General features: G+C 35.4%; 1 protein-coding gene across 26 annotated transcripts in view; it reads right to left on the bottom strand.

Annotated features, from left to right (window-relative positions):
• The window catches only part of AFDN (afadin, adherens junction formation factor), a 115,346-nt gene that overhangs the window by 18,249 nt on the left and 69,402 nt on the right, over positions 1–27,695 (bottom strand). For 25 of the 26 annotated variants that reach the window (XM_074537387.1, XM_074537401.1, XM_074537409.1 and 22 more), the window contains 9 exons: positions 27,002–27,200; positions 25,275–25,378; positions 23,714–23,800; positions 4,618–4,683; positions 4,370–4,443; positions 3,724–3,842; positions 2,492–2,686; positions 2,134–2,225; positions 1,508–1,696 (listed from right to left, as the gene is read on the bottom strand). In XM_074537387.1, coding sequence (XP_074393488.1) covers positions 1,508–1,696; positions 2,134–2,225; positions 2,492–2,686; positions 3,724–3,842; positions 4,370–4,443; positions 4,618–4,683; positions 23,714–23,800; positions 25,275–25,378; positions 27,002–27,200 — 1,125 coding nt within the window. The remainder of the gene's footprint in view (positions 1–1,507; positions 1,697–2,133; positions 2,226–2,491; positions 2,687–3,723; positions 3,843–4,369; positions 4,444–4,617; positions 4,684–23,713; positions 23,801–25,274; positions 25,379–27,001; positions 27,201–27,695) is intronic. The other variant, XM_074537393.1, reaches the window with a different exon arrangement.

Raw genomic sequence — 27,695 nt, 5'->3', positions numbered from 1 at the left:
ATTGTTGTAAAAGTTTTTCTTCTGTTTTCTTCTAATTTTCAACTTAAAAGAACTCTCATCTGGCAGGGAAAATCTATTAACACTTTCAGTGCTAGTAAGGAGTTAAACCTTGTATTTTGCTTTAGCAAAATCCTTTTCTGCCCTGCCTTCAGCCTTAAGGCTATAGCTCAAATTCAGTGTCTGTCAACAACTTTAATAGATGGGCTTCATCTTTACTAGTTTTAACCACCTCATCTAAGCTACTCACTTAAGCTTGTTTTAAGCAGGGGAGAGATGCATGTCCAGGCAACAATTATCATAGAATTCAGTTAAGATAAATAGGTAGGAACTGTTCTCTGGAGACACCCACCTCCCTTTCTCCCATCACTGACAGAGAGCATGTAGATGTTAGCTATGCAGCTAAGAGTAAGCGAGAGGAAATCATGAAATGTGTAAGAGTTAAGCATGGAAATTCAGTAAAATATTTCTGTATCTATTTGCTAAAGTTGTTCAACTTGCAGCATTTCCCTTTCAAAATTACTGTCTTACTTTGAGCAAAACATCTATTTTTTTAACAGCTCAAATAATGAGAATTTTATCTCTAGAATACTAAAAAAACACTAAAATAAAAGTGACTTTTTACTGAATACACTTGCCCATGCATGTGTGAGCAACCTATAAACAATTCTTTCTTTGCTTACATAGACAGAATCTCAAGCTAATGTACACAGCACTTTTCCAAAAGTAAAGGATAAGCCTGGTGTAAAGCTCTGCTTTTATCGCTAATTAAGAAATAGCAAGGAAAAAAAAGCTCCCTATATTTTTAAGTCTGGTAGATTAGAGAAAGAAGATGATCCAGTAACTAGATTTAGGAGATCTAGGTTTAATTTCCTGCATGGATTTGAGTGAAGTTCTCACTAAAAGGAGCAGAACAGCACTGTGTTTGAATTTCTAAAAGTACAATGGGTGTAAATTCCTTCCATATCAAGATGCATCTACACTTTGATAATAGATACGATTTGAAATTATATATTTCCTTTTTTAGCTAGGAGCAGGGAATGTGTTTCAGTGAACACCTTGGATAGGCCTCAAGAACTGTTTTATTTCAATTTTAATACTTTATCACTTAAATAGCACACCCTTCAGGCAAACATTTTTCCACATAAACCTTCTTGGAAGAATGGAGATATAGTTTGCTTTTCAGAAAGCCAGAGAACATTTTACATGATGAATCCTACTACCACTGACACCTCATTATCTCCAACAGGGGGATTAAAATATCCCAGATAACAGGTCTGCAGAACACGGTAACAAATTCTGTGAAAGGAAGGGGGGGAAAAAAGGCAAAATGCTAAGGAAAAAAACCCAAACCATAGGGTTCCTGAACTCAAGCCCACCTTGGCAAAAGTACAGTTGTTCCCATCTTATGGTATAGTTGTAGAGAACTGACGATTCTGAAAAAAGTCTCTAGCTGCCCAGGAATGGAAAGCAAGTTGTTTCCTCATACTGAAAAAAAATTACTTCTCACCTGCATGGTAGTATTGATAGAATTATTACTTTCTGCCTGAAGCTGTGGTTTTTCTTCATAACTTGGCCACTGACTCTGAGCTGGACCCATTCGATCCTGTGACTTTGAAGCTGGAAATGTGAAATATTCTCTAGTATAGGTCTGTGTTGGGATAGGATAAGCTTCAGGTCGTGGTGGCAGAATCTGCTCCTGAAAAAGGGAGAAAAAAAATCAAGGTATGATTCTCTAATCACATAGATCTGTATTGAAGATTGCTCTAAACATGTTTTTTCCAAATATTTTCTTTTGGCTCCTAAGAGCATTACTCATCTGGGACAGGAGATGAAGAGGTTGCCTAGTATCAAATATAACTGTGGCTATGACTCATGTTTTTATGGTCTCAAAGCGAGTATGCAACATTGTACAAACCTAAAAATCACAAGGACAACTTCATGAACAAAATTTAATGAAATCATTGAAAACTTTCCAAACCTTTCATTAGCTGTAATAAGCAAAACCCCACCCAGTCACAAGCAACAGCACTGTAGTCAAACAGTTCAGTGAGACACTGATTTGAGTCAAGCCCACTGACACTACTAATAGATAAAGAAAGTTTAATAGCCAGCATTTTGCTTGCCATTTCTGACCTCTGTACAAAGATTTCCAGTAGAGACTGAGGTTATTTTGGTAGTAGTTCCAGATGCATAAGCATTCTTTCCCCCAGGGCTTGGAGGCTGATCTGTTGGAAAGTAAAGGAAGCATTTACATGACGGTTAATAATAATTTACAGGCCTTAATAAAGACTTAATAAAGTAACACTATTCACAAAATAACTATATTGTCTTTAAGTAGTTCTATCAAGAAGCTTGCTCCAAATGTTGCCACTACACTGGTATTTTAAACTTAATCAATTTTTAAAAAAACAGTCACCCCCTTTTGAATACAACAGCCTCTAAAACTACTGCAGGAGAAATCTATCCCCTAAAGAAGGATAACTTTTCTTACTTGCTACATTGGGACTGGAACGATGATCAGCCCTGTTCTTCATCAGTCTGTCATCCCCTGGCAGCTTCTTTGGTTCACTGTACTCCGTCCAGGGCAGCTGGGGACTCTCAGGTGATCCATTTTGCGTGGAATTGTTGTACAGCTCAAAACCTTCACTCTTTGGTCGGGGTTTACCTGAGCCACGGCGGTCAAAAACTGTAACAGTTGGATATGGAGTTTCTCCTTTTCACTTAACTATTGCCTAGCGTATTTTTTTTCAAACCAGAGCTACCTTGAGCTTATATTTAAAAATTAAGTTCCCAGTAAAGCAAATGCTAGATTTAAAAATCTTTATTTCTTCAAATACATAATCCCAATCTTCTATCAAATGTACAGAATTCCCTCCATCTGTATTCTTTAAAAGAACTTCTGACAAAGTACCACAACAATTGGAAAAACTAAACATGTTATACTGAGAGGTCTCTGGATGACTGGGACATATGGCATCTCGGATGGTGGTGTCAACTGTGATAATAAGGATTTGTTCTTTTAACCCATTCTTTCCTATACTGGTACTGTATGTAGAAAATGTCTTCATTAACAAAATTATTTCCTTTACAATACTATTTTATATTGGACTTTAATATGTCTTTTGTTAGTACCCTGAAGTAGGATGATAAAATAAAACATTGGAGAAGCATCCAAGAACTTCTTATGATCAGACACTGAAACTTAAGAAGATACATTTCAACATTTCTAGTTAAAAAAAAAATTAAAATTCAATGGCAAAATACATTTCAGGGCTTCTATTTACATTTATTTCTCTCCAACTAGTTACACTGCACTGTGTGGTTACAAGGAAGACATAATTCTGAGAGGAGAGAAGCTCTTATAAAAGGGACAAAAAATGCCATTGAGTTAATTGCCCTTTATATTAATTATATTCCATTTGTTAAAACAAAAATGAATTCAAATCAGAATTGTGTTTAAATGCATAATTAACTTTTAAAAGGTACACGTGCAAAGGATTTATTCATTACTAAACTAGGAAAATTTCAAGCAGTATTTAAAACCAGATGAATTTCTGACAAGAAAGGAAATTTCTTTTTTTCTGTGCAATTATATTTCTTTTCTGCTTTAATATTATAGTAATGCTTGGTATGATACTGTAAATTATTCTATTCTCTGCATTCTTATGAGTGTAGAAGACAGACTTACAAAGCTATTATTAACATCAATATTAGTATCTTTACCTCTTTGCATCATTGGGGATGGCTGATTAAGCAGGGTTGCCAGGCCATGGTAAATTGCTCCTTGTTTTGCTACTTCTAGTGTTACTACAGAACCTGTCCTAGTCATAAGTTCTGCTGCCCTACAAAAAAAGGCAGAGCAAATAAAACAAAATTAAATTAGGCACTGTATTACTTAGTTACCCTTATTATCAGTAATCTGTTGCTTGACAAAGCACACTTTTTCAGACTAATACTTAAAATCACTTTGAAAAAAATTACAAGATAATGACAAGAAGATAGGCTTATGCACGCAGACAATACCTACTGGCAAGTACTACTTTAGTCCCAGTTTCTGCTTCAAAGGTCAGAAGCCAAAGTATTTAAAATTAAATAAAGTATTTAAACTGAAATAAAGATTGTTCAAAACCAAAATCCAAATGTATAATACAATCTTACAATCTCCTCTATATAAATGACCCACACTGTATGAAAAGAAGAGAAAAATACTACACAAACAGTTGAATTTGTTGCTAAGGTTATCCATAGGCAGTTATCAGACACCAAGACAAAGCATAAAGTGTAAAAATCATGAGCTTCTGCCCATTTTGGTACATCATTAAGATAACATTTTGCTTCTATAAAAACAACCAAGGAAAGCATTCTGTACCTCTCCTGGGACAGGCCCACCAAACTTCGACCATCCACACTAAGCAACTGATCCCCTGCGGCCAGACGACCATCCTAAATATGTGTTCAAGAGAAGGAAATTCATACATCAATGCCAGCATGATCTCCACTAAAACAATCAATCATTCACAAACTACTGAATCATACAAACTAGTAAACAAAGGATTTGCAAGCATTTCTGAAGGCTCTTACTACTTCTGAAATTGATGAATTAAGAATATTACTGACCACATCTGCAGCACCTCCTTTCACAACAGACTTGACATATATTCCAAGTTTGTCTTGACCAGCACCCTACAGAGAAAGAGGCGTTAATTTAGTTAATTTATATTTGATCTCTTAAGCACTCCACAAACTTTAGAAAAGTTTACACGGTTAAGTAAACCTCTACTTTCTCATTATTTTTATATATTTTCAAACAGGAGAAAAACCAATTATGCAGAGAAAAGTTACATTCAATTAAAGTCACATGAAAAATTTAATAGTAGGCCTATCAAAACTGCAAGCTTTGTTAGAAGCAAAGAATATTTGGTCTTAATGCAAGTTTGAATTAAAAAAAATACATTAACTAAAACTTATACTTTAGAAGTTTGCTCTAGTCTCCTTCTATTAAGAAATACTTATTTGCACTTTTACACACATGTTAATTATAACTCTTTGTATTATGTTTTTGAAGAGAACACTGTACCCCAGTGAAACAACGTAAACTGCAGATTACATGAAAATGGAATAGAAATGTTTTTTTACATTCATTAGGACTGTAAAGGAGCCAGTGTAAAGAAACAGAGAGTGCCTTCAGCTTTACATAAACAAGTAAAGCAGACATAAGTATTTTAGAATTGACAGAGCCAATATTTAAGTCTAGTGCAAAACCATGCAATTTTGTTCACAAAACATCTTTCTCAAAAGTGTTCTGCTACATTTTGAAAGGACTGTTAACAATGAACTTATTGCAAGACAGATACCAACAGATACCAAGATACAAGAATGGAAGCATCTATTCAAGCCATGCTGTTGTGTCATCCACATGCTCCAATGTACAAGACACCACACAAATCAGTCCAAATGTTAGTATCACAAACCTTTCAGTTGTCTCTTATAATGTAAGACTATTACTTGTCATTTATCTACTTCAGCAAATGGTGCCATTTTACTCTGCAAGTCACTTAGGAGAGTGCTAAGTACGTTTTCAACAGAGCACAGACTTAATTGCAACATCATTTTTCTTGTACAACAACCCAAGTTGCTTTGATATTGAATATACAGCTTACTCCTTTTTTCCCCTTCTCCTTTGCAACTCTTTGGTTTTGGTAGCAAAAGCATGCATTGCTCCCATTGTTTTAATAGAGAAAAATCAGAACCAAGGTGAAGATTATTCCAAAGCTAGTGTTACACAGACATGGTTTTCTGCACAAATGAAAGACTTATTTTCATTAAGTCTTAGGTTAATCCCAAATGTTTACACAAAAGACGCAGAAAAATAATTCCTTCAAGTCTTATGATTCCAGATCGACATTTTACATGTCCAAATTTTTCACAATAATTGCTTAAGTCATACTTATGGGTAAAAAGGAAAAATGCAAAAAATAACTGAAATACAGATACTTTCTTTGTCTAGAAAGAATACAAAGAAATTAAGAGAGTTCAGTTTCTTTTTGGTTTGTTTTTTTTTTTTTTTAAGCTCTAAAGAAACACTGCTGTAACTGCAGAATAATTTTAACTTTATACCAGAAAGATTGGCTACAGTTATGAGAAACACAAGTCAGAAGACAGCTAGATAAATGTAATGGAAAATGAAATCACGCTTCACAAATCTCTTTGTTTTTCCCCCAAAGAACCAAGATGCGTATGAGGAAGGATGATCTAGCTGAACACCAAGACTTCCAAGATGGACATCGCAAGATCTTTTAGCAGGAGTTCTTCAAGAGTGACACACAATAAGAAAGTCCTTGTGTATTAATAACAGGTTCAATAATGAATCAAAAGTTGTTATTTTTCACAAGGAACAGAAGTTTGCAGAGGAGCCCTAAATGTATGCGCTGTTTACCATGCTCCTACGTGTTCCAGAAAAGGGCAAATAATAGTAATGTAACTAAATGTACCAAATAGAAGATTCATCAAGTAAGTCAAAACCAAGAGCTGCAGATGGATCACCTGATGCTGAACACTGGAGCAGTAATGGGGTGAAGATGTACTTCACTGGTTCAAATGTGGTGTAATGTTTCAACCTTCTAAGGTGCTGGTTTCCCACCAGGGCACTGTTGGCAGAACCAGTTACAAGCTTTCCTAGCTGGGAACTGCAAATTAAATGACAGCGTTTACATGTCCCTTCCTATGCCTCGAGTCACTAAGCACATCTGAAGGCAAGAACCTTGAATTCCAAAGGGCAAAATAATCAAAAGCAACTCACCCACCCACCCCTGAGCTGTAACTTCATGCATCACATCTGTCATTGCAGGAACCAAACACCAGCTTTTCTTAGTGGCCACACTGACCAAGGCTAATCAGATTCCTCTTAAGCCACCTGGAATTGATAGCATTTTTATTCAGTACTAACTTCAAAGGATGCTAGCAGGAATCTCTTTGCCTTAGGTCCAGAAATTCAGACAAAGATCTGTCTCATACCATGATTAGGTAAAAACAAGGAAACCTTTGGAAGAGCACCGCCACTTAAAACAGTGCACACATTAATCACACAACTTTGGTACTATTTATTGCATTAGACACTATATTCATCCATATACACCACCTTTGTCATGCTTGATTATGACTCTTAGGCACATTAATCAAAGTTGAAACCTTCTGTATAAGCCCATGATACGTGGCTTACATTGGTTTGCAGATAATGATGAAATAAACATTTTCAATTGCACAAACACAATAAAGAATGGTTTCTAAACTGACTTTAACTTCTAAAGTTTAATCACTATTTCCAGAGCCATCTTATATCAGCTCAGAAATCTGGAAGCCAGCAGAATAGAAAAGAACAAAGCAAAAGCCACCATGGTCACTAAAAATCTAAAAGGGTCACATTTAGAAAACTGCTTATAATTCTAATTACTCCCTTACAAAATGACACTAACAGAATCATCAGACACATGGAATACCTTTCTTGACAGAACCAACTAAGAAGACACATTGGTTCCTCAGCTCAGCAACAATCAAGGAACTGAAGGCCAATGGGATTATGAGTTGCACTGATAGAATTATTTATTATCTCTCTGATCAGCCAGTAGAAAACATGTTCTTACCTCTCCTATCACATCTAGAATGCTTTAAATAGTAAAACAAAAACAAAATGCAACCAATCTCCACCCTGCAAAACATTTTCCGTAACATTTCATAATTAAATTGGGAAACAGCCAGGAACAAGACTGCTGAAAGATGCCCAAGTGTAAACAGAAGCCAGGATTCTCGGTAGCGCTCTTTGAGGCTTTAGGGAAAACACCAACCAACCAACCAACACAGAACCAAGTCTGAAATTATAGAAAGCTAGAAACCAGGATGAACCACGGAATAATCTGGGTTAAAAAGAACCTTAAAGACCATCTAGCTCCAACTCCCTTTGCACAGACAGGGACACCTTTCACTAGAGTGAGTTGCTCCAAGCCCCATTCAGCATGGCCTTGAACACTTCCAGGGATGGGGCATCCGCCACTTAGCTGAGTTACCAGTTCCAATCCATCACCACTCTCACAGTAAAGAACTTCTTTTCAGCATCTAATCTAAACTTACTCTTATGCAGTTTAAAGCCATTCCCCCTTGTCTTGCTCTTCTCACAAGTCCCTCTGCAGCTGGCTGGCTGGCACCCTTTAGGTACTGGAAGGCCACAATTAGGCTACTCTGGAGTTTTTACTTCTGGCTGAACAATCCCGATTCTCCCACCCCTTCCTCACAGGAAAGAAATCTTACACTTTTGTTATGCTCTTTGGCTAAAGGCACCACAGCTGGAAGATACCATATCAGTCAGATTTTTGCTTTAACTGCGCTGATAACCCTGACAGTAATTCTTCATTATGATTCAAAGGAGCTGGCATTTTACTCCTCATTGCTTCTTTTACAATGTTTTTATGATATCTATACAGTCTGTCAATCTCTTTCCTGTTCTTTTAAAGGAAGTTATGAGCAGATGCATTAGCTCCAAGTCATCTCACTTAAATACAAAAACAATGCATTTTGAAAGCATAAAAATTACTTAAAAATAAATCTCTGTTCAGATTACATGACAAAAAAAATCTCTATCAGTTACCACATTTCCTCATGTCTTATTAGGACCAGTGAGCTTCTCCTCTAATTCACATGTCATTTAACATGTTTCTAACGATATACATGTACAAGCTTGGGAAGACTTCTCACTAAATACCTTAAAATCAACTCATCACCTTCCCTTCAACTTTCACCCTAAGCTTTACGGTAACTTGAATCCGAATTCCTAATTTCTATAGAAATAGACTTGATTTTGCTTTGTTTCTACCTTTCAGAAGGCTGCATTAGAAAAAAAATATACAATTTTTTAGAAACATTAAATGGTTCTTAATATGTAGTCAGTCATACTAAACTCCAAAGTGAATAAAATTCTTACATGCTCCACATGGGTTTTCCTGTTTTCATTAAAGGCTTTACAATTAAACAGATTTCTTTGTGAACTACTTATTAAACTGCTTTTCTTTCAAAGGAATGTGAAAGTCAACATAATTAAAACTATTCCCCCACAGATAGAGCAATAACATGTATGTATCAGTAACAAAAGTATGGTAGACCTTCTTTTCACTTAATTTTATTTTCTCCAATCTTTATTACCAGAAGCATGTGCATCCATATGGCTTTTAGTCCAAACAGAAGAACACAACTGTAAAGGAGTCGGATGACTGCGGAAAGCAAGAATGCAGTAAGCATAAAGAGATGGCTTATTCCCTTTCCCCAAGATCAACATACTGAAGCATACAGCATATTTTCTCAAATATACACAACCAAATACAAAATCACGAAAACCTTCTCAAGGATTTTTCAAAAAATAATATAAGATACTCTATATTTAAAAAAGCCTCATCTGCTGTACCACACTTGCTAGTGCTACCAATCTACTCATTTTCTTTCACACTTGATACAACTTTTTCCCACAATCCTTGCAGAAAGTAAAAGATACTCTTTGAAGGAAAAATTTGGGAAATCCTCTCCTTTAAGTAATACTTTAAGGAAAAAAAAAAAACTAAACTGCTAGTGCTGTCTCAGTTCACCTGGGTGACAATATTCTCTAACTGAACTGACTATAATACAACTCTGAGGACTTCTAAATGACTCCTACTTTTACAATGCATAGCCAAAACAGGTCCCTAGGGGAAAAGAAGTTCCACAAGGAAGATATTAGCTGAGCAGAATTCAACAAATACTGAACTGGGGACTGAAGACCGAAGAAGGGAATATGGTATTTAAAAATGCTCATACCTGATGCACATCAGACCTAAGCTGCAATATGAGAAACACCTCCATTCTGTGCTTTTACAATCCAGTTAAATAATCAATACACAGAAACCTTTATACACAAATAAAGCTCATAAAGCCGAGAGAACTAGTCTGGAGGCCAGCAAAGAAGCTACTCTCCACACATTTCAGGATTTTAAAAATCCTATAATAATAATTTAATTACAGTGACAGTGGTAGTGTACTTATACAGAGCGTCAGGAAGAAACCCACCTGTCTGCTCGCATGCTGTCTCACACTTGGAGCTGTGCAGGCACTACTGTGTTGTGGCAGGTCCCATGACAGACCTGGCTGGAAACCCAGCTGATCCCTGTCTCCAGTTCCCCTCCTCCCAAATACAAGCTTTGTTTTCAACTTAATCAGCTTCCCTAAATTGTTTACAGCACAGCATGACTTGTTCATAACAGTGCAGTAAAGGAGGTTGCTAGGAGGGGCCTGAATCATCAAAGGAGGTTAATTCTTTATTTGGTGAATAACGTTATTTTCAACCCAACAACTTAAACCATTTGAAATTCCTAAATCTTACTACAGCTCACCTATTAACTTTTCAAGCAGCTCTGTGCAGTGCCTGCAAAACAACTGTATTCTAGTGGGAGCTGATCCCCAAAACAATTGCAAAACAAACACCCACATACATGCAGGTTCCCACACAGAGAAGTAAACTACACAGTGGAAAATGTCTTCATTTTTAAGCCTTTGAACGCCTGCATGGCAAACGCACTGAAAACACACTTCCCAATTTTGCCAAGTCCCATCCATTCCCTTCCTAAATGTAAAAAATTTCCTAACTTTAGCAAGGGATGGAGATGAATGACATATGTAGAACTGACAAAAATGCATCTGGCTAAAAAGCACAATGCGCTTTTACTCATTTAATTGCACAACGGGATATAAATATTATGTTCCTGCCCTCCTCTTTTTCCACAGAACTTTACTAGATCTCTGAGGCCAAGCACGAAAAGATTCTTGAAAATAATCTTCTCCATGCTTGGGCTTACTCATCTTTAAGATGCATAAAGCCAACACATGGGGGAAAACTGAGGCAAGCTATTAAATCCAGTATCCAAGATGAAGCCACACATTTGCATGAGATGCAACACCTGTATAAAGATTTTCTAATCTTCTCACACTTATTTAAAGAAGTAATTAAATGTTTTAAAAGAGCACAAGTTGAAAGATGTTAACACATTGCACTTGGAGTTTAGTCAGAGTATGAGAATAATTCATCCTAAATTTGCTGTGGTTTACAGGTTGGAATTCTATGACAAAGGACAACTTTTCCATTTAACTGGAATTTTATTAACTGGAACTGTAAAAGATTTTCTAATCCTACTTGGGAGGTAAAAATAAAGACAGGACACTTCTGCATACAGACGTCTGCTAGAATAGTAACTTAGGTCATTATTCTAAACCTAAATGAAGAAAATCTATGTGACCAAACTACCATGTAAACCCTGTAAAAACAAAATAAACAAGGAGTCCTCCCTTACTGATAGACTAAATGGAGCTACAAGTCAGGGGGATAAATGAAAAACTGAGGTAAGAAACACTATCAATAAATCCAGAGATTAAAATTCACCGGGAGTTCTACTTTCCTTAGACCTACCTTTATCTCATCTGTGTGGCCCTGTACAGGGTGTGACAATATTTAAAGCTGGACTGAAGGAAGATAGGGAAGCTTTAAGAAAAGAGGAGTAGCTCTATTTTTCACAAGGCAGGCTAGTTTGAAATAGTTTTTACCACAGAACAAAAGCATATTTAGAAAAATCTTACAAGATGGAGTCTGAAATTACAACCAAAGGCTATAAATTAAAACCAAAGGAAAATAAAAAGCAAGGAAGTAAAACACAGAGAGGGTTTCATAGGCATCTGGCTGATGATGACTGTTCAGTTTTCTATCAGTACTGGTCACAGGCAATGAGTTGCAGAGTCCATGCAAATCCAACTTCACTTGAATATAAGACCAAAGACTGGAGCAGAGAACAACTAACCAGCTGGAACTGCAGCAAGAGCTTCCAGTTCTTTTTTAAAAAAACACTACTATTTATCTTGGAGATGAATGAATTCAGACAGACTGGAGCCAACAAAAAAACCATTAAAATGCAACAATTAAAGTTGACATTAAAATCTCACCTAAGAGATAACTTTTTTTAACATACATAAATAACATTGGTATATTCTGAAAAATGTGCTCTTATACATGACACATATATATTCTTCTCAACTAATGCAGGAAAAGTGCTTGCTAAGTACTCATGTTTGGAAAATTAAGATGTAATGAAGACTCTGTAAACTTTCACTTACAATTGTCTTCTAAATAGCAGTAGGATAACTGGAAAACCTGAGCTAGATCTCAGCACATATCACCTTTCATAAAGGAATTCAGTAAAGAATTTATTGAACAAACAAACAAATAAATTAACTGAATTGCTTTCCTGTAGGGCCTGAAAGCCTGGAAGAGTTCCGAGAACTCATCTACCTATTGCAATCCATAGCAGCTAAAGAGCCAATTTTGGCACCTCTGTTCAGCACAACTTCAGTCTCTATAATGCTGATATATTATATTTAAGATGGCACTGACACAGGACAGGGGAGCAAACAACTAACCACTACAGTACCTCCCTAAAACAGAACCTGAAAGGTGAAGAAAATAAACAACCCCCCCAATTTATAGGATTTTCATTCTTCAAGTCACAAAGACTTCAATCTCAAAAAGAAAAAAAAAACCTACAAATTCACTGAGAGCAGGAGGACAGAAGAAAAACTAACTTGATACAACAGAGCCAAGTCAATTTAATGCATTAAAAAAAAAAAAAAAAGTTCAGCTGAGACAATGCTATACAAAGATTTCATACCTGTTATCCAAAAGGGTATTTAACTCTTTTAAGCCTGGTACAATTTTCTCCTTAATCACAAAAATTCTGTCATGTTAAAGAAGCCAAAGCACCAAGCTGGATAATGTAATCTAACTTAAGTTTTTGAGATAGCCTAACAAGAAACAAGTCCTTTTCCATCACATCCATTTTTAATATATTAGTACACAGTAGCCTATAATTGTTTACACAATTAGGATTATTTTGCAAGCCCCTCCTTGCTCTGAAAGTGCCCAAAATACTGCATTTGCTTAAGAGTATCACTATGAAAACTGTAGAAATAAAAGAGGCAGCATTAAAGAATACCTGACTAAAACAAACCATTACAGCTACTTCTATAGAATATTCAGACTAATGAAGACAAGAACAAGATAAACTACAGTGATCTAAAAAAAGAAATTGCTACTCCTACATCAGGAGGATATAAAATTGAGGTTGTACAAAAGTACCACAATAACAAATTAATAAACATGACAGATTTAATCAGAAAAGTTAAGGAGAACAGATTTTATTGCTAGTCACAAGATGAGTTTTTTAAGACTTCCTTGTCAGTAACAGACACAGGGAACTTTGACATACATTCTATTGGCCATAAAACTAGAAAACACCATACAGTGCAACTGCACAGAAAAGTCACAGTTTGAGTAACAGGAATATCCGACAGACTTCCTAATGGCAGCAGCACAGCTATCCATGAGCAGGTGAGTCACCACAGAAGCATGAAAAGCTGGCAGAAGAAATTCTGCTTGCTCCTCCTTCCCATTTGGTATTTGCCAGGACAAGCAGCCATAAAGGCATGGTGAAAACAACAGCCAGCTCCTTCTAGTGAGAATCAACATGCAGCTTCATTCCCATGTGAGCCACCCATGCTGTGACACACTCATGAGGACCTGCCACCTGCAGAATGATGGCCTGGAGGTGCTGAGACACCACACAGCCCCACCAGCATCCCAGTGTAAGGAATAAGAGGGAGCGAAGGTCCATCTGTTGACCAGGTGCTAACCTCTTAACAGTTGAACCACTCCCATGCCCACACATCCCCATCCAACAGAGGTGGATCACAAACCAGCTGTACTTTCTGTGAGGTTAGCAATATTCCTGAAGTTTTAGGAGACCTGTAAAATGACCTGGTTATTTCAATACCTATAATGAGAACTAGAACTACAAAAACTATTATAGAAACAGTTTTACAGTTGTTAAAAATAACAGAAGACTTGTATTAAGTAATTAAGGGAAAACTATGCATCTGCAGAGCAGATCTGCAGTACAGCACCTAACCAAACCGGTGCTGCCCCAGACAATTAACAGGAAGGTCTTGTCATTACTTGTTCTGAAGCATCTTTTGCCCACACCCGTTGAGCTTCATATACTTTGTTTATCACTCTGATAAAACTAAAGCAATGAACAGCTTCCAATGAAGTCTGGCAAAATCGTACCTGATTAAAAACATATCCTTCCATAACAAATTTTTTAAAAATCTTAGATGCTTTAATACAAAAAAAAAGTTTCAATATAAAAGCTGACTTTAATTTCCATAAAATGTCAGAATGTCTTCCTAATGATCTTTCAATATAGAAATGTACATTTCTGTCTTAAGTACATATACATGTAAATGGTTTCACATTTCATATAAATAGTAAAATGAAAAACTAGTACTGAACTGAAAGTATCTTCGCTCTCCAAATATACCTTGAATCCACAAACGTGTCATACAGTCACCAACCTTTTTAAGTAATACTCCAATTTAAGTGGCTTCAGATACCAAGACTATATGTCAAAACATTTCAGTAGTTCACATAATCATACATCTTTTAAAATCAGTAATTTTCAAGATTTTCTTAAATTCTTCATATTTATGCAAACATGAAATAAGATTTTATTTTAATAATGTAGGTATCACATATATGTGTGCACACATCTTACACACATATATGTGTACAAATATATCGTACTAAAGGTATCTGGGATGTCTCATAATGCTTTACAGCTGACAGTTCTTACAAGTCATTTAAGTTTCTGTGGTATTTTACAAAAATTAAACAGTTTGATATGCAACAAATCAACTGCAAATAAAATGTGTTAAAAGAAAATAGCATAGAAATGTAGCTTATCAGGCCTGATATCAGCCATCAAGCCTTTTATCTGCCTACACCCAGAGTAGATTTCACTGATTTTTATCAAGGCTAATTCCCAATTCCAGATTCTTAAGCTTCCACAGAAGCTCTCTGCAAGTTGTAATAAACATCCTTAAAAGCAAGTCTATGGAACAGAATCAAGTCTCATTCTGACTGCCCTGGAAAGTAATTTATCTAGAAGCAATTAAATAACCCAAGCTTGTAAGCATTTTAAAAAATAATTTACTAAACTATGCAGCACATTTACAAATTCACTCTCTAGGAGGCAAAAGCAAAGGTTTTTGACCACCCACCCACTCACATTCCATAAAGCTGCATGTGTTATTTAAGTTGTTTCTGGATCAGTATAAATTTTATCTTCTTTAGGTAGTAAATATACTTAGTCTAAGACTCACTGAACTACTTGCTGCGGGCCCAGAGAAAGGCCAACTTTCTAGCTACTGGTCCCACCTCTAGCAAGTGCAAACTTTTCTGGACTTGAAAATCAGAAAAAGCCCACTTTGTCAGAGAAAGCTAAGGTCTATGTTGTCTCAAGACCAATGCAGACACTTCAGAAATCTGTCATCATTAGAGAAAATACTTTTCAAATATAAATGAGGTGAACCAGCCTACTTGTATCTAAAACTGACCTGTTAGCTGTGGTTAGTTACAGCTGCACTGAGTCATGTTGTACCCTGACTCAAAAAGAATTTTAAGACTGACCCATGCTCTACATACAACATACTTCTGCTTTCCCCTCTCACATACGCCTCCATGCTGGGGGCCAAGACCCAAATGTTTCTGGAGCAAGAAAAAGTACAGTGACAAATGGGCAAAATATTTCCAATTAAACAAACAAAAATATTTCCAATCAAACAAATCAAACAAAGTATTTCCAATTAAACAAAACAAGCAAAAGGTTCTCACCAAAACTTTGGTGATAATCAATATTATTGAACAGGTAAAGATACTAAGCATTTAAATGCTATGACCAATTCCACAGCAGCTTTAAACTGCACTGAGTGGGAAAAACAGATGAGAAGTGCCTTAATACACAAAGGGAAAAAAAGGCAGATTGGCAGCAGCACATCCAACATCTGACACATCCAACAACCTAGAAACTTTATGTCTGGTGTATCCAAATGCTCTACTTATAAGAAATCTCTAAGGGAGTAAAGAGAAAAGACTGAAGAGTTTTGTTGTTATTTTTAATGGAATAAGGGTTACTTGTTACTTTTTAATAAAGGAATGATTGCAATCAAGATTGACTTGCACACAAAGCAAGCAAATGAATATACTCTCGTCTTTGAAATGTGCTTCTCACAGGAAATCCCAGGATGTTCTGAAGTGGATGTCCTGAAATGGCATTAATAAATTATTCTGTGCTGTACTCTTGTGCATATGTGGTTGTATGGGGATTTTAACAGTGTTCAGCATGGAAAGCAGGTACACTGACGCAAAGAGCTCTAGCATCTTCTGTGCTAAACAGAAATACATAAATTTACAACAGCATAACTGCTCTCACACTCCAGGAATGCAACTGACCTAACATTTAACCCTAAGATTGGAATCAAGTATGCAACAGCTCCAAACTTACTTTACTTTATTCTTACTGTCAAGAAATGGGAAAAGTGGTAAGTAAATGCAAAAGATTTCATATACAACATTTGTAAAAGACTAAGCAAATTTTGTTCATTAGTCTGTCTTGATCTTTCTGGAAAAAGTCATCTTCTTTATTATTATAAATGCTGTAACTTAATATAATATACTAGAAATGCATTAAAAGCAATTTAATTAAAAAACAAAAAAAGAAATTAAATACATGAGCCTGTTTGATTCCACTTCTCTTTTGTTCAAAGGAAAACCCTTTCACTGAGCTCAAAGAAAATTTATTGCTTGAGCTCTATTTCACCAGACAAGGGTTAACTTTTTCATGTATATTTGCTATAAATACTCCATGAGCACTGACACACTAATAATACTCAGAGTTATGTACAAATCCACAAGTTGTGCTGCACGTTCTCTGATGCTCTTCCTCGATAAGTCAATTCTGATCCTATGGTTCAGCTTAATTATGTCTGCATTAGGCTTCACAGGCAAGACATACTGGGCAATTTATTTTGGAAAAAAACCCACTCTGTATCTCTGCACTTTTTCAAAGAAATAGCACTTGCCTTTATAGTTAAGGATAAATTACAACCCAAAAAACCCAGAGCATTAACTTCCACATAATGCAGGCTCTGCAGTTTCAGATGGATAAAAAGTAATCCTGGATCAGTGTGTACACTAACACATACTATTAAGCACCTAAATTCCTACTCCAACTGAGAGTATTACTCATACAGCAAAAAGTCAACACCGAACTTACTAAGTTCCAAAATTTTTTTCCATTAATAGGAAAAAAAAAAAAAAAAGAAAAGCTGTATTAACATGTATATAAACAGAATTTTCAAAGTTATTAGAATGCCAGAATTTAAAGAAGCCTGGTACAGGAATTCTAGCTAGAGCGTATGTGTGCTACAATTTTAGCAGGCATGCAAAGAAGTGCCTGCATACACAGGGTATTAGTGCAATGAGGAAATGGCACGTGAATTTTAAAACTCACTTTCTTTCACAAGGCCTAAAATACATGTCTGGGTCACCTACCTGCAGTATCAATCTAAATACCAGAGAATAAATAAGACAAAACCCACTCCACTTGAGCAGAGCTGAGGTCTCACAACTACTGAGAAGAAAAATCACACTGTGACAGTGTAACCTTCAGATTTTACACAGTACATAAAAGCGCTAAAAAAATTTTGTACAACATCTACAGGACACTGAAATGTAAGCAAAAACTCTGCTGGAAGCTAGGAATCAACAAAAAACAAGCAAATTGCTAACACACAGCTACTTATTTCTTCATTATGTAAACTAAACTGGCAACCTACATACTATTTTATTTCTGTGGGATTGAGAAATCTGTTCTGAAAATGAGAATTATACACTGTGTTTTCCCTAAAGTCCTCCTAAGAAGCCTGTTAAGGCAACACCAGTAGTTTAGTTTAGCAGTTTAGTACTGAAAGCTAAAAAAAACAAAAACAAAACCCAATAAAAAAACACCTCCACAAAATTTTAAATCTTATTACTGAAACATTTCAATTAATTCATGCTGGGAGAAAAGACCAGAAAATTTCCTTAAATGCTTAGAAAACAGTCACAGGAAGGCTTTAAATGCTGAGATATTTGAAATCTTAAGACCTAGAACCTGTAAAAAGCTGAGTAAGTAAAAAAAAATCCTATCAACTGTCTGTATTTGCAAAGACAAGTTAGATCCACATTTGTACATTGTTACCAGTATAATTAACTACAAGCATAATTTTCAATTTTGGGAAAAAAAAAATTAAAATCATGTTTAAACCTGTTCCTTCTACATGGATCTCCTACAAGATATTTGTCAGAAAAACCCTCATAAAAATTTTATTTTAAAATTTATATTCCTGTAGACTCAAACCCTCCTTAAATTTAACACCTTGAACTGACTGCTAAATATAAAATGACAAACAGTGGTTTAGAAATTAAAGCAACTTTAATTTAGGATCATTTAACTCATCCTTATGAACAAACAAGGTTTCCAAATAATGCAAATTATTTCTGGGTAAGATGTTACAAATTTGTTTTAGAACAGTAAGTCTGTTCCCTGGAGTATTTACTGCTGAACTGTCATACTCCTGTTTAAAATGCTTCTGTCAAAAGAGAAACACCTTATCACCTCTCACACTATTTCAGTAAGCACTACTTAGTCTGACTACCTGCTAAAAAATCCTAGAAAATACACTCTCATTTATGTGCCAGTGGGGCCACATACGTGTGCATTTTAAGGTCCTTGTATATATCATAAGGTAAGTTTTTCTGTTGATACTACTAAAAGATGACTGGACAATAAGCAGAAGTGTTGCATACTTTAAAGAAGTAAATCACAATATACTAATGAGTATAACCAGCATGCAAAGATTAATCAACAAAACTTCCTGCAGGACATGGGAATCCTTTCTTTTGTGCAGTAAGAATCTAAAGAGAATTGAAATGCCTCTCCTCTGCAAACATGTTCAATAACAAGCCCTAACTGCAACAAATTTGAATGTTCTGATCTTTTCAGAAGGGTCTAGAGAGTACTAAAAATCTTACACTGCTTGGGACATTGATCTTAATTATTCCACTAAGATTTTTTAAGAGGAAAACAGACTTTTAGAGGAACCTGGATTAAAGCCAACTTATATGACAAGTAAACAGATCACAGGTCATGCTATTCATGCTCTGGCACAGTAAAATAGTAGTTATCACACCTGAAACTTTAAATATTAATAGTCACTTCCACAAATTTCAGAAGTACATATGAAGAAGAAGCTAAAAAATTAGTTTTTTCTTTCTAGATTTTAGAAAGTTAGCTACTAACATCTGACTAAATTTAACTGCATGCTGTATTACATAGTTGCTACATGAACAAATAACTACTGGCAGGTTTAAACAGGCAAGAGAGCAGGAAAAAGTACAGGGATAGTAAAACTTCAGAGAAAAACAGTCCCAACAGAAACCTGAACGGACTTACCATGGATTCTGTTCTTCCAACAACAGAAAACCACATTTTGATCTCCGGGACTACAGATCCTTGAAAGAAAAAAAACAATTCTCCACTTCTCTTCCAGCCCTCAACAGCAACCACCAGCTCTAGTCTGCTGGATTTTCCAAGATACCCATCGAGATAACTCGGAGCTCTGCTATGACACAGTGTAGCATTTATCAACACCAGCTATAACCAATACAATATTCAGACTCTTACGTAATCAGTTATGCCGTTCTGACTTCCATTTACTTTAGAGGCTTTATTAAACTCTGAAAACTGCTAGAAAAAACAAAAAGGGAGCCCTTTTGTACTAAAGACAAAAAACCTCCAAATTAAACAGGAAGTAATGTGCTGGCCCACAGATGGCTAAGAAGTCACATGCGAAAGCCCCCAAAAAAGTGATATATTTTTAAAGTAAACTGCATGCACACGCAGCTTCCAAATCATCTGGATTTCATAAAAACTTAACCACAATGTGGTTGGGAGTCTGGCAGCTTTTAACATCAAAACATCTTTCAGGGTTAGAGCAACCAAAGTCTGCACACAACCTCAAAAAGCAACACTGTTCCCTATGCCCGACCACTCCTACCAACTACATTTCCATATTCCATTACAAAAGCTATTACTAATAAAGCTACAGAGTATTACTGTAAGAAAACATGCAATATCTACCAAAGGGCAGAACAAGAAGTTATTCTTCTGGATCACATATGAAGCTATACACTTTAATTTTAAATAGAAATAAAAATTGGTTTAAAGCATTGAGTTTAAGAATTGTTGTTATGTATTATCTCAATTTATAAAAATAAAAAAACCAAAACCCAAACAAGCACAACACTGTTTACAGTGCTCTGGAAGTTAACAGCTGTTTCATAAGTAAACCTGTTTTCTCTGCTATGCTTGCATATAGCATATGCACTTACTACACATTTGCTCAGAGGGACTGTCCTGTCTCAGATAACACCAAAGTGAGGTGAACTAGGTGATGCACTGAATTTCTGCTCTCTCTGGCACTCCTAGCAGGCCTTTAAAACTTCTAATTAAATAAAATATGAGTAGTTGTGATTAGAAAGTGAAAGAAGCAATGCACTTAAACATTTTACCTGTCTCTAGGTGGGAAGATGATCCAACAGAGAGTTCTCCAGAGACCTGACACTTTCCTATAATCCTTGACTCACCTCTTCAGGTTTCATTTTGGTTTTAATTATATTAATGTACATGTGTTTGCAAACACCTAGTATCCCAAGGTAATACTTCTATCATAAGAATAAACAGGTACACAGCATTCCAATGCAAGCTGCATTCCTTCTCTGCTTGTACAACCTTGGTTTCAACTTCAATCCTTGTTTTTAGATTGCAAAAGAGAAGGCGCAACAATCACTTGATAATTAGGAACATTTGGTGTAAAGGTATTATATAAGGTATGATTTCTAATTTTGTCATTAGAAACTCTTAACTGGCACAGACTTTAAGCCAATAAAACCTCAAAACTAATAAAAACTCAATCATTAGATTACAAATGTTTTAGATGTTTCCTCAGAGATGAACAGAGATTTACAAGGAAAGCACACATTTTTTTGCAATGGGTAGAAGAAAGAAAAACAGTCCCTTGGTATTATTTTTCTTTTTAATCTCCTGAGAATCTGCCCATTTTGTCCATCTCTAGAATATCATCAAGCTGCATGTTAACAAACTCAATCCAAAGGCCATGACAAGTATGAGAAGCCCCGTAACACGTAACAAGAAAGGCAGGTCAGCACTGACATGCAAAGGTATTCTCACAACATGTTACTGAGAGCAAGTATTCAGGAAATACATCACAGGAAAAGAACTGCTTTCCTAACAAAAGCTAAACAGAGTCAGGGTTGTCCTTCACTGGTTGGAGCAGGGCCTGTTGACCAGCTGCACTTTCTACTGCTACAGCCCCTTGCGAAGCACTGTAGAAACCAATAGTTCATTAAACACAACTGGGTCAGCAATCTAACTGGGCTCCTGTGCAGGGCAGCAGCAACTAGGTATTTCTCAAAGTAGGAGCTTTCATTTCTTCAACTTTATGAGCACCTAATAGCCAACCTTTTACTATTAGAAAGTTTAGAAAAACTGAATCTATTCTAATACTTGCCTCTCCCTCTCATTTCAGGCATTCCATCCAGTTAATGATTACAAAATTTTAGCAAATAGTTGTCTATTGGACTTCTTCCTACCTTTTTGAAGTTAAAAATGAGAATTTTAACTTTTATGCTGTTAAAAGATATACTACTTGAGACATATAGAAATATATGCTAGTAAATATCACCAATCTAAGGAATAGAAAGAAAAAATGCACCAACCCTTGCTAGCTTCTCAGTCACACTCACTCAGTTCTCTAAGCTGTTCTGCCCTGACCAGAAAATTAATGCTTGTGTATTCTTTGTATTCTTCTTTACTCTTTTTTTTTTTTAATGAAGCCTATTACAGGAAAAGCAACGCTGATAATTACTCACAGTAAGCAACTTTGAACCTCTTGAAAATAATCCTACTTAACTACTACAGCAACTTGTTTCAAACAATGCATACAATCATTTCTATCCAATGAACATTCTAATGACTTCATATTAAACAGAATTTCTATTGTATATACACCAAAACTAAAACAATCTGTTTCTTGCTTATTTCAGAGCAAAATTTAAAACATGACTGTTTTTATATCAGAATTCCAATATTAAGGTAGCACACAGTGGTAAGATAAAATGGGACTGCCTGAACCAGTGTTTCCTGCAACTGTGCAGATGAAAACTGTTCCTTCCATGACTGATGAGGTATTCCTTTACACATGTCAGAAATCATGAAATGTATTAAATAACTTGTAGAAAACTCCCAGATCAAGCTTACGCACTGACAGTAGCACTCTTGCATACTGCTAATGGAACCTAAATGTCAGTTGTTAAATCAACATCTAGAAGCCAGCCAGCTCTAGTGAAAAAGGAAACTTTCCCCCCTTTACTATGCTGCTTCACTCTAGATGAGAAATTAGATTTCACAGAGTAAAGTGAAAAAAAATTACTTCCATGGCACATTTTGAAACATTCAACAGAAATGCAGATGGCAGTCAGAAGTCCAATACATACTGAATCCAGTTTCAAGAACAAGTATTTGCTTCTCAGATTATTAACCCACTCCACTAAAATCAGAGCAGAAAATTGATTTTCCAGATCCTGAACTGTTTCCTCAATGATTGCTAATTGTTTAGAACTATACACCTGACACCAGTTATTTCTTACAGATGTCAGAAATAATTCTTAAAATCTGATACTATGCAAGATTACCATTTCAAGAACAGACTTTGAAATGAGTGAAGGTTGTAAAAATAACCAAAAAATCAAACAGTGCTGTTTAGAAGCAATTAACTATGTGAGGTAACTTAAAACAATCATGTTTTCAGCTCATGCACTAAGTGCCAAGAGTACCACAGTATTCTGAATTTTCACAAACTACACAGTGGAGAGATATTAGGAAAGACTTATTCCATCTATTGTAAACCACCTAACCACAACATAGACTTTTCAGTATCACTGTTGCATAATTTATAACAAGTTTTAAATGCAAAAGATGATGTCTGCTATTTGATTCAGTTAATAAAGCAAAACCAACCAACTAGTGGAGTCTTCCATCTGGTGGCTGGAGCTGTATGTGCATTCTATACATTACTATGTAGTGCTACAAGCTACACTACACCCTAGCTACTAGCTACAGATACTAGCTACAGCATACACCCACAATTTTAGCTATTACACTGTAGGTCTCCACTGTAAAGAAACAGAACTGAATCCATTCCTGCACTTCTATTCTGTGCAAAAGAAAAGGTGTTGTGTTCATGGCAGAAAGTATTCCAACTTTATTGTATACATTTGAATTGTTTTGTTTATTCATCAATTAACCCACACACACATTCTTTGTGTTTACTTCTTGACTTTCAGCAGAAGTGGTAAATACACCTGTTTATTAATTCCGTTTAATAACACTGCTAACTTTCAGCTCTGAAAAAACGCAGTAAACCTGTAGCAGAGGTTTGAATCAAAGTGTTGTAGTAACTACATCCATATTATGGCTTCCCTTGTATTGTCCCCATCTGTGTATTTTACAGAAACATTTCCCAATCAGAATAAAAACGTGATCAACACAATGTGCACAAACAACTTAAGGGAAACAGACTTTTTCCATTAACATTTCCCATAGCAGGCTTTTTTCAGTAAGACTTAAACTGACTTCCATACCTTGGCAGCAACAATGCTGAGTCCCATTCCATTTTGTTTTTTTAGTGTTACAGTGATAATTTCAGGTTCTTTTCTCAAAGGCTGAGCCTATCAAATAGCGAAGGGGAAAGAAGAAAAAATTCAGAAGTTCATATTCACTGCCAGGCTAGTAAAGTAACTAAGCAAAACAGTTCATTACAAACAAAACTACTTTATTAGAGCAGCAGGTCTCACATCCTTAATAATATATCTGGTATCTATTTTACAGGTAGAAAGGTACAATAGCTAACATTTAATCAATATGGATTCCTATTAAGTACTACACCTGTGTTATACTACACTGCTGAAACTTGAGGTCTACTCATTGTTCCTCCTTCTTTAATTCAGTAAAGAGATTATTAATGGATCACAAATCAAAACGTCACTGCTCTATAAAACTGTAGTACCTTTTAACGAAAACTGACCTTCAGACTCCGCGGGTGCCTATTACAAAGGTAAAGGGTGATCTACACAGAGAGCTCAATTTTTAGTGCTGCATCTAGAAAATTATATTTTCCTTGCAGAATTATTAAGAAGCCAATTAATTTCAAAAGCAGAATTAAATCTTTGAAATAAAAGTTTGAAAAAATTTCACTTCTGAATACTCTTGAATACAGCCAGAGTCCCCAAACATGTTCAGTAATTTTTTTTTACATATCTTTTAACATTGCCAGTTCCTCAACTCAAAAAGTTGTCATCACAATCTTCATTAGCTGAAGAATGTGAGTTGGAGCACACCAGCTTGTATTCATACTGAAACATAACTGCAAGTTCCACAAGACCCATGACAAGTAAAAATATAAGCCAAGGAGAGTAATTTAAAAAAATAATAGTACTTTCTGATTGAGTTCAAGTATTAGAAATGCAAGTAGTTTTTAAACTGATACTAATACAAAATACTAATTAAAATGTGATGCTATATTGCTTTAGTTGCTCTAAAAAATTTTTCACATACAGCCACCCTCTTTCCAAAACCAAGCTGTTCTGTAACTTTGATATTCAAGCAGACAAGCAGAAAAAACCCAACACAAAGCAAGCAAACAAACAAACCCTTACAACAGAAAAGAAAAAAACCCTTACCTTGCACTGAAGTGAGACCCTTTTTAGTAAGTATAATATAAAGGAAAGCTAAAGTTTTTGGGTTTTTTTTCAGGAAAAAGCATCAGACTAGCACTTAACATTAAATATTTGGTTGGTAACTGCCAATTTATAAATAAAAGCAACCTGGGGTTCCATAAGTTATTTATAGACCCACATTCATATATATTTTTGCCTGTGTTTAGAAGAAATTTCTTCACTGTTTATTCTCAGATGGAGGAATATGACAAAGTTTACTTATGTGAAAATTACAATCATGCTACAGCCTAGAAAAACAGTGACTTAAAAAAATATCCAAACAGTTCCTTAAATGCACCAAGTCACTGATGAACTGCATGTTTAACAATGAATCCTATTATTCCTAATAAGGGCTAAAACTGATCACGTAAAACTCAATGCCTTGCCAAGACTGCAGTCAGTAATTCTTCACTGAATCAATACTTACCAGCTCAGCATTCTCATGGGACAGGTGACTTTCGTAATCTGCACCTTCAAAGTATATTGTCCATGTGCCTGGTGACCGTGGATGAGGTATTAGTCTACAAAAGCCTAAAAGAAAAAGTAATGTCAATAAAGTCATGGTATTTTCTCAAGGGATTAATTAAAATAAAATAGTATTCATCTTTTTATGTTCATTAACGTGTAAAATCTTATATCTCAGATGCCATTATGGCCTTTGCTGCAATTTTATGCTACTACCTGCAAAATCCTATAATTCTATAGCTGCTGCTTCTCAGAAACACACTTATTTAAAAACACTGCAAGCTCACAGAAAACCCTGGGGCTACAAAATATTGCTTTTACCAACCAGATTCAGAAGAGACATGAAACACCAAATAATTTTTTTAGAATACAAACTACCAGAACTCTGATTAAAACAGTGCTACAGAAATTTACTTTGCAGAGGGTCTAGCTAACCAGTCTTAGCATAGATTTAGCAGAGGAGAAGCTCTGTGTGCATTCAATATGGTTTCAAATGCAGCATTGCAATTTACAGGTATTTAGTTTGATTTCCTTTTTTTTATTTGAAAAATTCCCTAGAATTTTGAAAAAGAAGCCACAGCAGTTCAGAAATATCCAACATTTTTTTCCTATATCAGGGACACTGAGAACACACATCACACAGAAATTATTAATCACTACATTCAAATATATGATATTCTCCTCCTCCTCAAGACCATTTTTCTGCAATTCAGTTTACATTGTTTCACTCCAAAAAGCCCCTCAGCATAATTTAAGGGGTACCCAAAAAGCAAAATTTTGAACATATGCATTTTAAAAGCCTTACTTACAATGAATATACAGCCATTTGTATGGCAACGAATTATACTTACTAATTAAATAATTTACTCTACTAAGCTCCTTTAGTTTCAAAATTACCCTCTGCTACTAACTGGACTTTCAAAACAGTGAGTTTCCTACTTTTCTTTTAAATGCAAGAATATAGCTTTTCTATAAACTAAGTTGGAAGCAACAATTGCAAAGGTTCACTGTAGTACAGAATAAGTCTGCTTTTTCAATAGCCTCCTTTGCTACAGCCTCTTATTTACCCTGACATTCCTGTAAAAGTTTTTTTTTTAACAACTGCTTTTAAGCAGAAAATTAAGAAATTCTAATAAAATTGAGGAGCACCAAATAAAGATTATAACTTGCTCATTTACTGAAAATGCTCAGACAGACCCCCTGCTTTACTTCCACAGGTTTAAGTCAGTTTGATGCAACCACAAGATCTATCATCTACTTGTCATCTGAAATTCTGTTGGATTACAAATGCCCAAACCATAAGTTCTTACACTGATCAACAGTGAAAGAATTATTTTAACCTCATGGGAGTTTTTAATGTTACATGGAAGCAGCTGATGAGTAAAAAAAAAATTGATTCTAACTTTTCAATTCACATTAATTTTAAAAATAAAAAAAGTTTTGGAGCTAAGGCACAACAATATTTTGGCAGGCTCCAGAACCTTCAAACTGAAAGAAAGGGATGGGGAGAAAGGGTAAGGATTAAAAAAGCCTTAATAATTTTAATGGCTTGCAAAAACAAACACTTGAAGAGCATAGAATAAAAAGACTGAATCGTACACAAAGAAAAAGTGGCTTACACTTTACTAAAATATATTCTGCATTCTGTGTTTGCTACACAGATCATTGCAAAACAACGAAAGAACTAACCTCTTTGACAGAGTGGATCTAAAAATTCTTGTAAACCACTTGGAACATTTCTGACAACATCACAGGAATAGCCATCTTCTGGTAAGAGAAAAGGTAGCTGTAAGTCAGGATCCTCTTCCAGCTGGACTTCTCGGCCATCGCTGCGAGCAAGTTCATCAGCTGTATTTTCTGCAACGGTGACTACATTCTCTATCAATTCCTGGACAGAAGGCAGAAAGACATTATTACTACAAAGTGATCATTTTATGAAGTTAAAAAACCTTACATTAAGATGATGCTAAGACTGCAAGAAAAATCAACTTCTTTGTCTCTGCTATGTACAGTCAGTACATTGCATTGCTTTATTTTATGAAATCCCATAGATAATTGTATTAGCAAATGAGACATGAGCTCTTATTTTTACTTCAGTATTTTCCAAACCTGTGGTACATGTATTTAATTTATTATTATTATTAATAATAATAAAAGCCTAAGCAACTATGGAATTCTACCTATGTGTAAATGGGTAATATGGGTTATGTTCTTCAGCAAAAGACTTTTTAGTTTGGTAGCCAATACATAAAAATATTTTCAAGCTACATGTCCTTCCTCCCATTCCCCCAACACCTTTTGAGCTGTTGTATTAGTGCTACTGACTTAATAAACAAATGTATCCCAAGTTAATAAAAGATGGACTTTGTAGATAATGCATTCA

This window comes from Zonotrichia albicollis, chromosome 3 (genome assembly GCF_047830755.1).
Source record: "Zonotrichia albicollis isolate bZonAlb1 chromosome 3, bZonAlb1.hap1, whole genome shotgun sequence".
In the NCBI taxonomy this organism is placed as follows: domain Eukaryota; kingdom Metazoa; phylum Chordata; class Aves; order Passeriformes; family Passerellidae; genus Zonotrichia; species Zonotrichia albicollis.
This window is presented reverse-complemented; position numbering and strand designations above follow the sequence as displayed.